A 15,038-nucleotide genomic window follows, 5' to 3' on the forward strand; every position below is an offset into this window, starting at 1 on the left:
ATATATATATATATATATATATATATATATATATATATATATATATATAAATATATATATATCATATTAAATTATATCATATTATAGCATTAGAGGTTGCAAATCCATCCACTAATGCAATTGAAAATGTATGCAAATGTGTATCATTAGTGGTCAAGATAGTACTTATTTTTCTTTTTTTTCATATCATTAGAGGTTACGGTTTTTGACCGCTAATGATATAAATCTGAAAGTATATCATTAGCGGACGGGTAGGTTGTTCGTTAATGATAAAATTATATCATTAGTGGTCAACATCCTGACCACTAATGCAACATTATATCATTAGTGGACGTTGTATCATTAGTGGTTGCTTCATAGCATGCTCGGTCTAATCACCTTAGTATCACTGTCTCCTTTAATGAAAAAAATACCCCTCTAGAAGCAGCATAATATTTAGATCAGTAGTAATCAAAAGCTTACAATTGAATATAAACATTCTTTTCTATTTATGATATTTTTCTCTTCGTCCTTTCTTTTCCTAAATTCTCTATCTTTAGCTTGATCATAAACTGTACATATTCACAATATGCACTCGTTGGTTATTTGTATTAGTAAAAGATATGCAATATGTTTGATATTAAACTAATAAGCCGTGTTAATTGAAACATGTGTTTGTTGCTACTGCATATACAATTCCTTCAAGTTGGATATGTTTAACTTGCAGATTATTGTTAACAAGCCCTCGGACTGGACGACCATACAAGCAAAGGGAAACTATCAAAGACAATTGCAGACGACCCCCATGCGCTGTATAATGGCTCCCTAGCTGATGACGTCGTTGCAGACATTCGAGAAGCTGGTAAGGTCTATTTCTACTTAATAAGTGCATTTTTGTTGATAAGTTCTTATACACTCGGCAGGTTTTTCCTTTAAGGTGGAATCATTACCAAGAAAGACTTACAAAATTACGCGGCAGTAATCAAAGAGCCACTGGTAATTAAACTAGGTAATAATTCTACCATCTTCACGCCACCACCGCCATCAAGCGGCGCAGTGTACGCCATGATTCTGAACATCGCAGACAGTAAGTTTGACCACAGCATTAGATAAATGTTGTAAACTTTGCAAGGTCTTCTTTTCTTATGTTTGTTATTGAATAACACATTTATCAACTGTCGAATTCATATTCAAAATCAAATATGAAAAATTCTGTTATTCTTAGCTTTTTAATTATACAGCCCTTTATACTACGATAAAAACTGATATAAATTCATATGTGATAAGTATTTACGATGTTTTGGGTTGTTGTTTTTTTTTAAAAACTTTTTCGATAGAATATAGATTTACACCAGACAGTGTTTCTACAACTGAAAAATCAACGTTAACCTGGCACAGAATAGTTGAAGCCATGAAATTTGCGTACGCAAAAAGAAGTAGTCTCGGGGACCCGGATATGGAGAGTCAGAGTTTTAAGAATCATATTGATGAGGTAGAATTACTCTACGGTGTCGTAGAAAACTAGAAAGCGGTTCCCTGCTTACACAACAGTCAGAAATGTTATTGCATTTGTCTTATTTATTGATAAAGTCACATCAATTATTTTTCATTGCTTGTCATTTAAGAAAGTGTTTTGAATATTAAATTTTTATAGATTTTAAAAAAAATATGACATCATCAAGTTATGCTAATAACGTTCGATCCAAAATTTTGGACACTTCAACGCATGACTTTATGTATTATGGTTCGACATTTTACGACCAATCAAAAACCGGAAAATCACATCTAGCAATTTTGGTGCCAAATGGAGATGCCGCCTCATTAACTATTACCATTAATCTCTAGTAAGTATCCTTGATTTCCTTTAATTGGATAGATTTGTTTGGATCTGTTTTAATGTTAAGACGTATATACTTATGAGTCTTTCATTATTGTTTTAAGTCCTTTTTATAAATTGTAGCGCAATTAACAACATCCTCACAATGTGAGGGGTCCTGAGGCCACGAGTGGACTCAAGGACCCCTGACATTGTGAGGATGAATTAACAAGGTCCAGACACATTTTCGGTAGAAAAAAGATCACGTTTGCAATTTTTTTTATCAAAATATAGCAGGCTTGGGGCGAATTACATTGTAAAGTAATGCATTACATTACCATTACTTCATGAATTTGGGCATTAAATTACCATTACCATTACTTGCTTTTCTTGAAGTAATGCATTACATTACCATTACATGAGTTATGTAATGCATTACCATTACCATTACAGTGTACTTTTTTTTAAAGTAAAGCTAATAAAGAGTTTTTGCAAATGTTTCAAATATAAAACACTCTTTAACATATCTACAGCTTCATGCTCAGTATCAGGTTCAAATTCAATGATTAACAAGAGTCATTCTTTATTTGCTCCATATATAATCATCTTGTGGCATTATGAACAGCATATTACATAAGTAAAATGATATTTATAGACATTTGGCATGATACAATATCAGATACGAAATAGAGACACAGAATTACATGCGTAGCAAAAAACAATTTATGGAATAATGTTGCGGTTTTTAAAAGCTAAATACAGATATATCCCCAGATTACACAAATCTTTATAATTTTCGACACTTAATTTTATTAATTTATAAACAGATGGTTTTCCCTAGTTATATTTCTTAATATATTTTAATCATATTTTTTCTACTGTGGACACTTTAAGACAAAAGATTGCTGTTGCACTTTATGATCGAAGTTTCAAAGGGTTCATCTTTGAACTGCATCCATCTTCCGGGCTATACTAAATAAATGTTTTACAGGAGCAGTCGAAGCTTGGACTGGAAAATACTGTTTGACGATCTTTATCTTAGGATATATTAAGTGCAATAATAGATTAAATACATGAAACTTGTATTTCCTATCAGTCCAAACTAATGTACAGTGTAATAAATATACGAAATAGAGAGAGAGAGAGAGAGAGAGAGAGAGAGAGAGAGAGAGAGAGAGAGAGAAGTAAGATTATTTTCAAATGGGTTATAATATTGGAAATGATATTGATTTTCATCATAGATGGACAGTGCATGCATTCATTTTGCTTTTAAAGGTGCATGTTTGTCTCCTATTTACGGAAGCGTATTAGTGCCACACATACACACTTTAATCTGTAAATTTAACACTTTAATCTGTAAAATTCACACTTTAAAGTGAAAAATTCAGTTTAATATGTATATTTTACACTTTAATTTGTACAATTCACACTTTAATCTGTAAAATTCACACTTTAATCTGTAAAATTCACATTTTAATCTGTAAAATTCACACTCTAATCTGTAAATTTTACACTTTAATCTGTAAATTTTACACTTTAAAGTGTAAAATTCACACTTTAAAGTGTAAAATTCACACTTTAATCTGTAAATTTTACACTTTAATCTGTAAATTTTACACTTTAATCTGTAAAATTCACACTTTAATCTGTAAAATTCACACTTTAATCTGTAAATTTTACACTTTAATCTGTAAATTTCACACTTTAAGGTGTAAAATTCACACTTTTAAATGTTTACATTGACAATAACACATTTTACAAGCAATGCTAAAGTTTAATAAATTTTGATATTTCTTTATTAAATGAAAAACCACAACCCTTATCTTGAGCTGTTGATGAATTTTCAACTCTTATTTCGAACACACTACACAAGCTATCAATTGTGATTCTTTGTACGGCGGACATGGGAGGGCACCACAGGCCGCTTGGACGGGATAAAACAATCTACCATCGAAATTTTGTCTAGTTCCGTCCATAAGGTATTCAGCATTTTCATCCACGCACAAATATTCTCGTATAGCAAGCCCAGAATATTGACTTGCTGCTGTTAAGACTCCTGCGTATTCAATAGACCATTTCGAAGGGCAGGTCATTTTGGCAGGTATCATAATAATTGATGACACATGCGCAACATCACACACCGCACAGGGGACATCGTCATCTACTGCAACATTCCTGTACGTGTATTGATATTCTGATCCATATATAAAGCTTGACGATGCCCTGTCGTCATTTTGGAAATGAGTTGGAAAATCCGATGGAGCTGGGTCCGGATTGTGTGGGAGACAAAGGGTATTGGCGCCGTTTCCATCTCGATTATAATGTCCTCCACCAGCAATACCTTTAAACACATAGGTAGTGTCCCATATCAAAAGTGCAGAATCTTACATACATGTCTGTACTAAATATGTCAGGAACGTTATGTAGGTACAGACGATGAGAATTACAAAGAAGTATAATTACCACAGTTCTGTAGACTGTGTCCGTTCCGTTCTTTGGTGGACAATTTCTTTTACCCCAAATAGTATAAGTAGATCCTAGAAAACATTAAATGAGCATAGCTTTAGAAGGTAATGTCTTTAAGACTTCACTAGCAGCTACAGAAACGGTAAGATATATTGAATTAACACCGCTTTGATTTGAAAGGGGCATAGTCAGGATTTGAGCTGAAAAATTTTCATTTCATTGTTTGCAATGCTTCGTTGTGGTACTGTAGGACAGGTTTGTATGTAAATAAAAAGCAACATATTGAGCTTACAAGTCTTTCCTACATGTAGGTAAGAAATGTCCGTGCCTTATTTTTGTTTCCATGTGTTTAATATCCCTTCAAAGTTTTGTTTTAAGCATATTCTAATTAGGTTTAACATAGATTTAAAACAAAATTTTTAAGTACAAATAATTTTCTAAATTAAGAAACAAACTATTACTAGCGATCTATTGGCATTTACGAGACGTAAAGAAGGCAATTTGGAATAGATAAATGTGTTCTCTCTGGGTTTGTGTTCACTTGGATCTAAGCCCTGAATAAGGCATTATAAGTAGAATACAGAACTAAAGGCGCACCATGGACAGAAGGGGAGGTAGCATGAGGTTGATGCAGTGATTTGAATATTATTTGGATGGCAGGACAACGGTGATTAATATTTGCAGAAGACATCCATCGACCAAAGTTAGTGGTCATCCAATGAATAGGAAATTGCTCTTCTTGATATTGCGGTCAACAAAAAAAGAGATATATCAGGTTAACGGACCTGGTGCAACGCTTGGGTGTAAGACATACACCAGTTAAAAAAACACAGGTCGGTCGCGACTTGCACGTTACACTAATAACAAATTGTCTATTTTATTTTACTAGCTTGCATGCATCAAACAGAAGAGATACATTTTCATTCCACTTGCTTACTGCCAACTTGTTATTTGGTAGTTTCTTATAAATAGTTACGAGAGGGTTTTTAAGCATTCATTTTTGTGAAGAAATTTTGCAATTTGTAGTAAAAAAATGATTTGTGCATTGCTTAGATAACAAATAATTCTGAAATCTACATCTCGATTTAACTCGATAACTGACACTTTAATATTGGTTGGTATTCAGATTATAATAAAGCACACTGCAAACATAAAAAAGGAAAGTGCGTAGCTTAAATCGTGACCATGCGTACCTATAACAACATGAACAAAGCAAACCCCAAATCAAACATTCGGTAAAAACATTTATTTGTCAACTTCATCTTTCTCGATGTTATAATGTTTATCTTATTAGTTATAGTTGACAAACGATAATGGTACTGTGCAGCGTGTATTTATCCCATCCTCTAAATTTGATCTTGTTTATCCCTAATATTCTAGTTCTTGTAGGAAATATTGTAGATTCCTAATTAAACGCGAGGAATTAATATCCGCGTAAAATCGCGAGAAGCACACTCCACGGATTTTAAAATCTCGCGATTATTTCCTGAGAGTTGAGAACCATAAGAGAAAGAAAAAATATGTCCACATTCGCGATTTTATATTCCCGCGATTTGATACAATCCAGCTGGATCGCGGAATTAAGTACTCGCGTAATATAAGAAATTTACAATATTTGTAAATAGATCTAGGACTATTCAATGTTCAAGAATTACAATGTTACCTTGGTTTGCATATCGGTTGTTGGTAATTTGTTTAAGGGATTCGATTTCCGCTTGTTGAGCGGCGATGGTATTGGTGAGATGAGAATTAACCTTCTCAAGCTCCTGTTGAACAGCTTGTATCTGAGAATGGAACAGATCGGGATCATTCATTAGGATTCTTTTGTCAACATTGTTTGCGTTGAAATGTCGGCAAAAGGCAACGACCGTAAAAACTATAGAACAAACAAATTTCGCCATAATTATAACGTGGCACAAAACTTATCTAAGAGGTTGTTATCTTGTGGGATCTAACCTAATAAGGCTTATATACACAATATATGTCATTTGTAGGCTTGCCATAATTCGGCAGATAATGGAAAAATTAAGGAAAAGTTTTAACAGTTGTAAATTTTTTTTAGTTTTATAATATCATCATGACATGCAACAAATTCCATCTGACAATGTATCTTATCAATGTACATTAAATTTGTATTGTTGATAATTTAAGTGTATAATATGATTTTATTTGCATTTTATGATTGTTAATCTATAATTTTATTTTTATAAATTTGACTTATTTGACATTTTATGCCTAATTTATATTTGTAACTTTCAATTTGCTTTCTTTAGAAGTTAATTTCTTCAGTCTGTGATTTATAGAGGGGCGTATTAAGACCACACTGCAAGTAACTTTGCTGTGAACATTATCTTTTATTAACACAACTTTTATATTGGCTTATTTTAGCTATAAGGATGACATTTAATAAGAATTAAAAAAAAACACTAATGATAATGATAAACTATATAATACATCGTATAAAACTTTGATTATAGTGTTATTTTTGCCTTTTAAAAGAATACGTCAATGATCTACTTTTTGAATTCGAAGTCAATGAATATTTTCTTAGAATTTAAAAAGGATCCCTCAAATTGTTACACTATGATTGAAATTCTCTTAGTTTTGAAATGTTGTAATTAAAATTAAATTAAATATAAAAGATTAGATTTTTAAACAATAATTTTAAAAAATACTACAAGAGTTCTGTATTTCCTCCATCAATTTTCTGAACAGCAAAAATTTGATTTTATTTGATTTAATTTTTAAAAAAATATAATGGTTAAAAAAAGTATTAATTCCTCTGGTATTAAAAATATACAGGGTCAATGGTCAGATTTGATAATATGCTGTCTTTTTTTGATTCCGATTATTTTGTAATTGTTTCTCATTGCATGTCATACAATTAACAAAAGACATAAATGAGATAAAACCAACAACAAAGTGCAAAATTATATGCTGATAATTAACTGATGAAAAAGAACTTAAGTTTTGTTCTTGCAATGTTGCCAATATCATTTTTGTAAAACAAAACAGGAAGAATTTAGTTCGAATTTCCTCTGTTTTGCCACATGTCTTATATATTTGTTTGAGTTTAATTCCACAAAATAATAGTCTTTCTGTTCTAAAACAGTAAGATTATACGAAGAGAATTTTCGTCATGAAGAATAGGAGGAGCGGAGCGACGTGAACCGGTCCTTTGATTCATGATGAAGATTTTTATCAAAGACTTGAAATCGGATAAAGTTAGGGAATGTAATGTATATGTTTCTTTCGAACACGGTAACTGATATGTTTATCACATGTCACTTAAGGTACAGACTAGCTACATTATGAAAAGTTAAGAGAGTTTACACTAGGTAAACAGCGTGGAAATGCTACCTGGATTTTTGTATTTTTTTTAAAGTTTCATATACGCGCAATGAAGTACATTTTTGATCGAAAAAAGGGCTCTTTATCATCAATTCATCATTGACACATTTTCTCATTATCAACCTTATCGTTTATTGCTGGTGTTTTCCTTCCGGTGTTCGATTCGTTTTTATGAAAAGAATGGACAGGGACTCTTGCCTTTTGTCAGGTGAGGAAATTGGGACTGCATCTGACGCCATCAAACTTGGTCTGACCTTACACAGTGTCGCCATTCTCTCATGAGTAGCTAACAGGTTATCGAATTATTATTGTATACCTCTAGCACTTCAGCACTTTATATTAAATACTAAACTGATCATTCTTACGTTACATTCTTACGTTAGGTGTTGTTTATTAACCATTTTAATGTTGTACAATTTAAGTTCATATCTGTATTCAAATTGTCTTATGTTCTTGATTTTTTGGGTTGTTAGCGAAAAAAAGGTCGTGGATAAGTATTTCCACAAAAGTTGTATAAAAGTTTGACATATAATCTTCTTAAATGCATAATAACTGTTTTGTTATCAAACAATCAGATTTTATCAACTGAATATTAATATTTCATTTATCATTATCAAACCAGACAATATGTTAGCTGATACTGCGCTGAAAGCTCTTTTATTCCGAACAGACAACACAGGATATCAGCTGTGACGATTTATACGGCGGGCACGGGAGGGAACCACAGACGGGATAAAACAAACCTTCCATTATAGTCGATTTGTCGATCTCCCTCCGTGAGATATTCTGCATTCTTATCCATACACAAATACTCTCCGATATGATGAGAAGACATCTGAGCTGATGATGTTAAGACTCCTGAACATTCTATAGACCATTCAGCTGGACATGTCATTTTGGCAGGTATCATGATGACGGATGACGCTTGCCCAATATCACAAACTGCACAGGGGACATCATCTTCTACTGCAACATTCCTGTACGTGTACTGATATTCTGACCCATATAAAAACCCACACAGTGACTTGTCGTCGTGTTTAACATGAGTTGGAAATCCGACGGAGGTGGGTCCGGATTGTGAGGAAGACAAGTAGTATTGGCACCTTTCCTGGTTGACTAAAATGTCCTCATCCAACTAAAACTATAAGGAAACAAATGGTGCTAATTGTCGCGAATTTTCTGATTTGGAACAAAACGGAGATATTTAATTTACAACAGATATATTTACCACTGTAGATTGCTTTTGTACCGTTGTTTGAAGGACAGTTTTTCTTTACCCAAATGTTATATGTAGACCCTAGAGAAGATTATTTTGCTTTAATAAATTATATTAACATTTGAAGTCTAATGATAATTTAAATATAATACGGAAACTTTTTTTTTTTTTTTTTTTTTTTACAAAACATACATTTTAAACAAGTACCTAAAAACAAAAGCCGCCAGATACGGACATAATTATGCCCCTTTCTAATAATGCGTATGGTGATATTTAAAAAAACAAAAACAAAACACATTACCATGATTTTTGGTTTCGGTTAGCGTTGATTTAACGATTCAATTGTTAGTAAAAATAGAATAGAAAAAAGTTTCCAACGTTACATGTACCTTGGCTTGAAGGTTTCTTGTTGGAGCATTTAAGAGAATCAATTTCCGCTTTTTAAGCGAAGTTAATGTTTACCTGAGCGGCAAGTTTTAACCGTTTCAAGCTCCCGTAGAATGGCTGAGAATGGACTAGATCGGGATCATTCAACAGAATACTTTTGTCAACATTTTCAGCGTTGAAATGTGGACAAAAAACAACGACGGTGAAAATAAGATACGAAACGAATTTTGCCATGATTAAACGTGTAAACAACACTTATCTGCAAGGGTAAGTGTTGATTTGGTTATGATGTATGGATGCATTAATGTTTAAAATGTAGATATAATAGGTCTGTTACAAAAATTCAGGGGAACTGGAGTCAAAACATGGGTCGAATTCACCGTCGAAGCGTAAACCGTCTTCGGTTCCGACATTTACACGTTTTCCAGAATCAAAATAAGAGGACTTGCGAAGAGATGTGGATGAAGGCTATTCCTGTCAACTTCTCAAAAGAGAATAGTTTACCTTATAGCATAAGATATCATCCTACATATTAATAAAATTAGATAATGTCACATAAGGTTCAGGTTATAAATGAAAATAGTTCCTTGTCCATGTAGCGAGGCGAGTTGTAGCATGCTCGGTCTAATCACCTTATTAAAACTGTCTCCTTTAATGTAAATAAATTATCCCTCTAGAGCAGCAAAATTTTACAATGAGTACATGTAGTAATCGAAAGCTTACAATTGAATATTACCTTTCTTTTCTATTTATTATTCTTTAATCTTCGGCACACATTGCAGTGGGCCCCCCTAACTTTATTTTCTTTAGCTTGATCATAAGTGTACATATTCACAATATGCACCCGTTGGTTATTTTTATTAGTAGGACATGTGTAATATATGTAACATCAAACTAATAGTTCGTGTTGATTTCAAACATGTGTGTTTGTTACGAACACATAAACAATTTCTTCAAGTTGGACTTGTATAACTTGCAGATTATTAATGTTAACAACCCCTCAGACTGGACGACCATACAAGCAAGGGGAAACTATCAAAATGCCTCTCCAGGCAAAACCATTCGAGACAATTGCAAACGATCCGCATGCGCTGTAGAATGGCTCCCTAGCTGATGACGTCGTTGCGGACATTCGGAAAGCGGGTAAAGTCTGTTGTTACCTAATTTTGATTGTTGATAAGTTTTTTATACACTCGGCAGGTTTTGCCTTTAAAGTGGAATCATAACCCAGAAAGACTTACAAAGTTACGTGGCAGTTATTAAAGAGCCACTGGTAATTAAATTAAGTGATAATTCTACCATCTTCACGCCACCACCGCCATCTGGCGGCGCAGTGTACACCATGATTCAGAACATCGCAGATAGTAAGTTTACCACAGCATTGGATAAATGCTGTAAACTTTGCAAGGTCTTCTTTTCTTATAGCTGCAGAACTGTAGCTCTCCGGGAAAAAAAATATTGACAGACCGGAGAGCTACAGGGCCACCCATTGAAAAAATTGTATATTTATTGCGCAGAAAAACGTGCGCTAGTTTTCGACTGATTTACCTTATTTTTACGCAAATTCTGTGAAAACAATTAGTACCATTAAATTCTTCATGCAATTTACTACTGATTTTTTCAATGGGTGGCCCTGTAGCTCTCCGGTCTGTCAATATTTTTTTCCCCGGAAAACTACAGTTCTGCAGCTACTTTTCTTACAGTTTTTACTAAAAAACCCCACATTTATCAAAATTCAAATTCATATTCAAATTAAAATTTGAAAAATAAATCGGTTATTCTTAGCTTTATAATTATAAGACCCGTTTACATTACGATAAAAAAAACTGATATAAATTTATATGTGATAGGTATTTATGATGTTTTGGGTGTTTTTTTTTTTACTTTTTCGATAGAATATAGATTTACACCAGACAGTGTTCTACAACTGAAAAATCAACTTTGACTTGGCACAGAATAGTTGAAGCCATGAAATTTGCGTACGCAAAAAGAAGTAGTCTGAAGAACACGGATAGGGAAAGTAAGAGTTTTAAGAATCATATTGATGAGGTAGAATTATTCTACGTTGTTATAGAAAACTTATGAATTGTAAAGAGTGCAAAGCGGTTCTCTGGTTACTCAACAGTCATAAATGTTATTGTATTTTTCTTATTGATAAAGTCACATCAATTATTTATCATTGCTTGTCATTTAAAACAGGGTTTTGAACATCACATTTAGCAATTTTGGCGCCAAATGGAGATGCCGCCTCATTAACTAGTACCATTAATCTTTAGTATGTATATTTCATTTCATTGGGTTAGATTTAGATTTCTTTAGATTTGTTTAGATCTGTTTAATGTTTATGACATATATACTAATACGTCTTATTAATAGTTATTGTTTTGAAATCCTTTTTATAAATTGTAACACATTAACAAGGTCCAGACACATTTTTGGTAGAAAAAAAGATCAAGTTTGCAATTTTTTTTTTATCAAAATATAGTTTTGTGTGTCCCAGTATAGTGGAATAATCTGACGGACATTGCAAGTTAGTGGTGGGAGCTTTCGGCGGAACCAAATTCAACCGCCTTGGTAAGTTGCGTAGGTTCTTAAATACCATGTTAACATTCTGTATAAGTTTATTCAAAGACAATGGGCAAATCACAAGATTTATTTTAAAAACGATGTTAAAACGCCAAGAAGTTTCAAACTCGAGGCAGTTTCTTTTTGAAGCCTAGTATTGAAATTCTGTGGTTCAAGTTTGGAATAAAGAAAGCCATTGACTACAAACGGTTACATCATCAATTGTTGCCAGACTACATCATTATCTAGGCTAGATCATTGGGATATTTGAGTAACACAAGGAGTATAAAGTAAATACAAACAGGCAGCTACAGACACCCTTAGAAAACCATTGTTTTTACCCAACAAAGTGTAAAAACAATGGTTTTTAAAGGTTTTAAAATTAGAAATTCACACCTCGTCAAAATTCGTCTCCACTTCTAATAATTATGGAACAATACAATAATCAGCTGTAATGTCTTTATTTTTCTTAGAGAACGTTTAAGAGACCACACTCTAATCTTTCAAAACTTCCTAAACATACTATTTCAATAGTAGCAATAAAAATATTTAAAATCATAACTTGTTACGTTTTTACCCCCAGCTGTGATATAATAAATTCCATATATAATATTGTACATTATTAATCATCTATATTTATGTTTTATCGGGAATATCACCATTATACCACCAATCATTGTTTATGTATGTATACAAGTGGAAAACCCGAATTTCTTCTATTAAAAATATGTTATTGAATTTATAAACCTTTTCCCTTACCTCTATTTACTATGGCATCATTAATCAAGTCCCTTCCATGGTTTATCCTACCTCAATTAATCCATAAGACTACCTTTTACGTTTATTTGCATCTTTAGGGCGAACTTCTGTATAAACGTCAAACATGGCGCAAAATCAGGCGGTACCGCTCGATTCGCGCGTAATTGTATTCGGCCCTAGCTACCAAAACCTTTATAAACAGCTGTTTTGGACCCAACCGTAACTTCTCACTCCCTGCCCATACCCGACAGTCCTACCCAGATTTTCTGTTATTTATTCATACCAATTGACCCAGAGTTTTTTTTTATGAAAAACTAGGACCCAAAAAGAAAGTTAAATTTTTATTTACTATCTATTGTGAACCCTTTTCCTTAACATTGTGTCTTAGCTTGAATTTGATGCCATTCACCCAACTCCCAAATATTTGGCTGATTTTTGTAAATTCATACTTTTGGGTGACCCGTAAAGATCCATATTCCTTTGAATAATATATCTGGGTGACCCTTAGACCCATATACTTTTATATAGATTCGGGTAACCCATAACTTATCTTTTGTAACTTGCTATTTGTTATTGCTTGTTTTTATAGGACCCATTAAAAATCAAATCTCCAATTAAGCATTTCTTATTATATATCCCTTATTAATTTTTTTACTAGCAAGTTTTAAACTGATTAAGAAGGACCGGTCACAATATCACAATGTCTGCCAATGCTGGTTCTACTGTACAGGGTATTCTACAAATTGATTAGGGCAAGATAACTCCCAACACAAACGAAAGAGAAAGTGGTGTCCCCTATGGATATTAAGAATTTTAAGAATCCACGATAAAGTCCAATAAAGCAATTCTGATATGTTAATTCTGTTTTGCCACACAGTGGAGGTCGATGAACAAAAGTATATGCTTCATTTTTTTGTCTTGATTACATTGTGATAACTTCATACATTTGTAATTATTAACAGTTTTAAGTAGTAGATTAACATGTGATATTTGTTATTATTACAATATTAGTTATCCCCTCGTGCAACTTGTTGCAAAGGAGATACAGCATCGCTGCTGTGCGTGTGGCTGTATGTATGTGCGTTTGTTTGTATGTATGCGTGTTCAGCTTATGGGCAAGATTCAAAGAAAGGTCCTAACATGAATGTTTATCAAACATCGTACAATTCTCTGGAATGGTAAAAGGGCAAACCCTTTTAATTTTCAAGTCAATTGATTGAAAATATCATCAAAAGTATACATGTACATGTCTTCACTTCAGCTTATAGACAAAGTTTTAAATTTGAAGAGAGAATTCTCGCACGAATGCTAATAAAACTATGTACACTTCTTTGGCATGGTAAAAGGACAAAACCTATTAAATTTCAAGTCGATAAGTTAACTATTTATTAAAATATCGTTAAAATAACATTTAAAAGAGGAATTTTATGTACGACTTAACAACACTGACTTCCGGTTCACTACTGTGAAACTAAAGTAAATGAACGTAAACAGTTCAAATCAGTAACTTAACATATTGTGGTTTTTAGCTCACCTGAGCTGAAAGCTCAAATGAGCTATTCTGATCACATTTTGTCCGTCTGTCCGTCTGTCTGTCTGTCCGTCTGTCTGTCTGTCCGTCTGTAAACTTTTTACATTTTGAACTCCTTCTCTAAAACCGCTTTGCCAATTTCTACTAAACTTGGCATAAAGCATCCTTATGGGAAGGCAAATATAAATTGCAGAAATAAAAGACCGATCTTTATTCAAAGCGGAGAAAACCTCGAAACTGTAGAAAAAGGGGGTGTATTTTTAAAAATCTTCTTCTCAAGATATACTGAGTCAAATTCAACGTAATTTAGCATAAATAATCCTTATGGGAAGGAAAATGAAAAATGCAAAATTTAAGGGCTAATTCTGTTTCAAATTTGAGTAATTTACGAAAATAATAATAAGACAAAGAGAATGGTGGTCAGTCAGTTTAACTTCGGGCTCGATATTTCATGTATAACACTGCGCCGGATAATTATGCCAGTGCCAAGGTGGCATTTTTGCACCCGCTTAAGCTCCATATATCGAAAAATTCAAATATGCCATATGATAGACCATTGCTTAAAGAGTTAACAACCACCTTTGTTATCAGTGTATCTCACCTGTCAGGTAAGATATTTACCTTTCAAAAAAAAATTCCTATAGGAAAATAATTTTTCCCATAGGAAAATCAATATTCCTATAGGTAATTTGAAATTTCCGATCGGAATACAAGAACTTCCTATAGGAATTTCAATTCCGATAGGATTCAATAAATTCCGATGGGAAAACTTAATATCCTAAAGGAAAACTACATGTCTGAATCAAATTCCTACAGGAATTACCATTCTCCTATAGGAAATATAATTCCTACAGGACTTTTTAAAAATCCTATAGGATTGTCGAAATTTCCTTTAGGAGAGTCAATTCTCCTATGGGAATTATCATTTTCCGATGGGATATTAATTTTTAAAGGTAAATATCTCACCT

General features: G+C 32.9%; 1 protein-coding gene and 2 pseudogenes across 1 annotated transcript; 1 reads left to right on the forward strand and 2 right to left on the reverse strand.

Annotated features, from left to right (window-relative positions):
- Positions 1 to 568: 568 nt before the first annotated feature.
- Positions 569 to 1,824, forward strand: LOC128187494 (glutathione hydrolase 1 proenzyme-like; annotated as a pseudogene).
- A 1,784-nt stretch (positions 1,825 to 3,608) lies between these two features.
- On the reverse strand, positions 3,609 to 6,192 carry LOC128189289 (short-chain collagen C4-like). Its single transcript, XM_052860840.1, has 3 exons — positions 5,925 to 6,192; positions 4,269 to 4,332; positions 3,609 to 4,141 (listed from the first exon to the last, which is right to left on the reverse strand). Exons 1-3 carry the CDS (start codon positions 6,160 to 6,162, stop codon positions 3,646 to 3,648), a joined length of 798 nt encoding a protein of 265 aa, XP_052716800.1. The 5' UTR covers positions 6,163 to 6,192; the 3' UTR covers positions 3,609 to 3,645.
- Positions 6,193 to 8,269: 2,077 nt separating this feature from the next.
- On the reverse strand, positions 8,270 to 9,449 carry LOC128189285 (uncharacterized; annotated as a pseudogene).
- Between the last annotated feature and the right edge of the window lie 5,589 nt (positions 9,450 to 15,038).

The sequence above is a fragment of the Crassostrea angulata genome, chromosome 6 (genome assembly GCF_025612915.1).
Source record: "Crassostrea angulata isolate pt1a10 chromosome 6, ASM2561291v2, whole genome shotgun sequence".
Classification (NCBI taxonomy): Eukaryota; Metazoa; Mollusca; class Bivalvia; order Ostreida; family Ostreidae; genus Magallana; species Magallana angulata.

Bases quoted from the DNA above. Each gene is read 5' to 3' on its own strand.
- LOC128189289 (XM_052860840.1), bottom strand. From the start codon at position 6,162: ATGGCGAAATTTGTTTGTTCTATAGTTTTTACGGTCGTTGCCTTTTGC. The intron at 4,333-5,924 runs GTAACATTGTAA...AATGTTTTCTAG, and splicing joins CAACCGATATGCAAACCAAG to GATCTACTTATACTATTTGG. The intron at 4,142-4,268 runs CAGAACTGTGGT...TACCTATGTGTT, and splicing joins AACGGAACGGACACAGTCTA to TAAAGGTATTGCTGGTGGAG.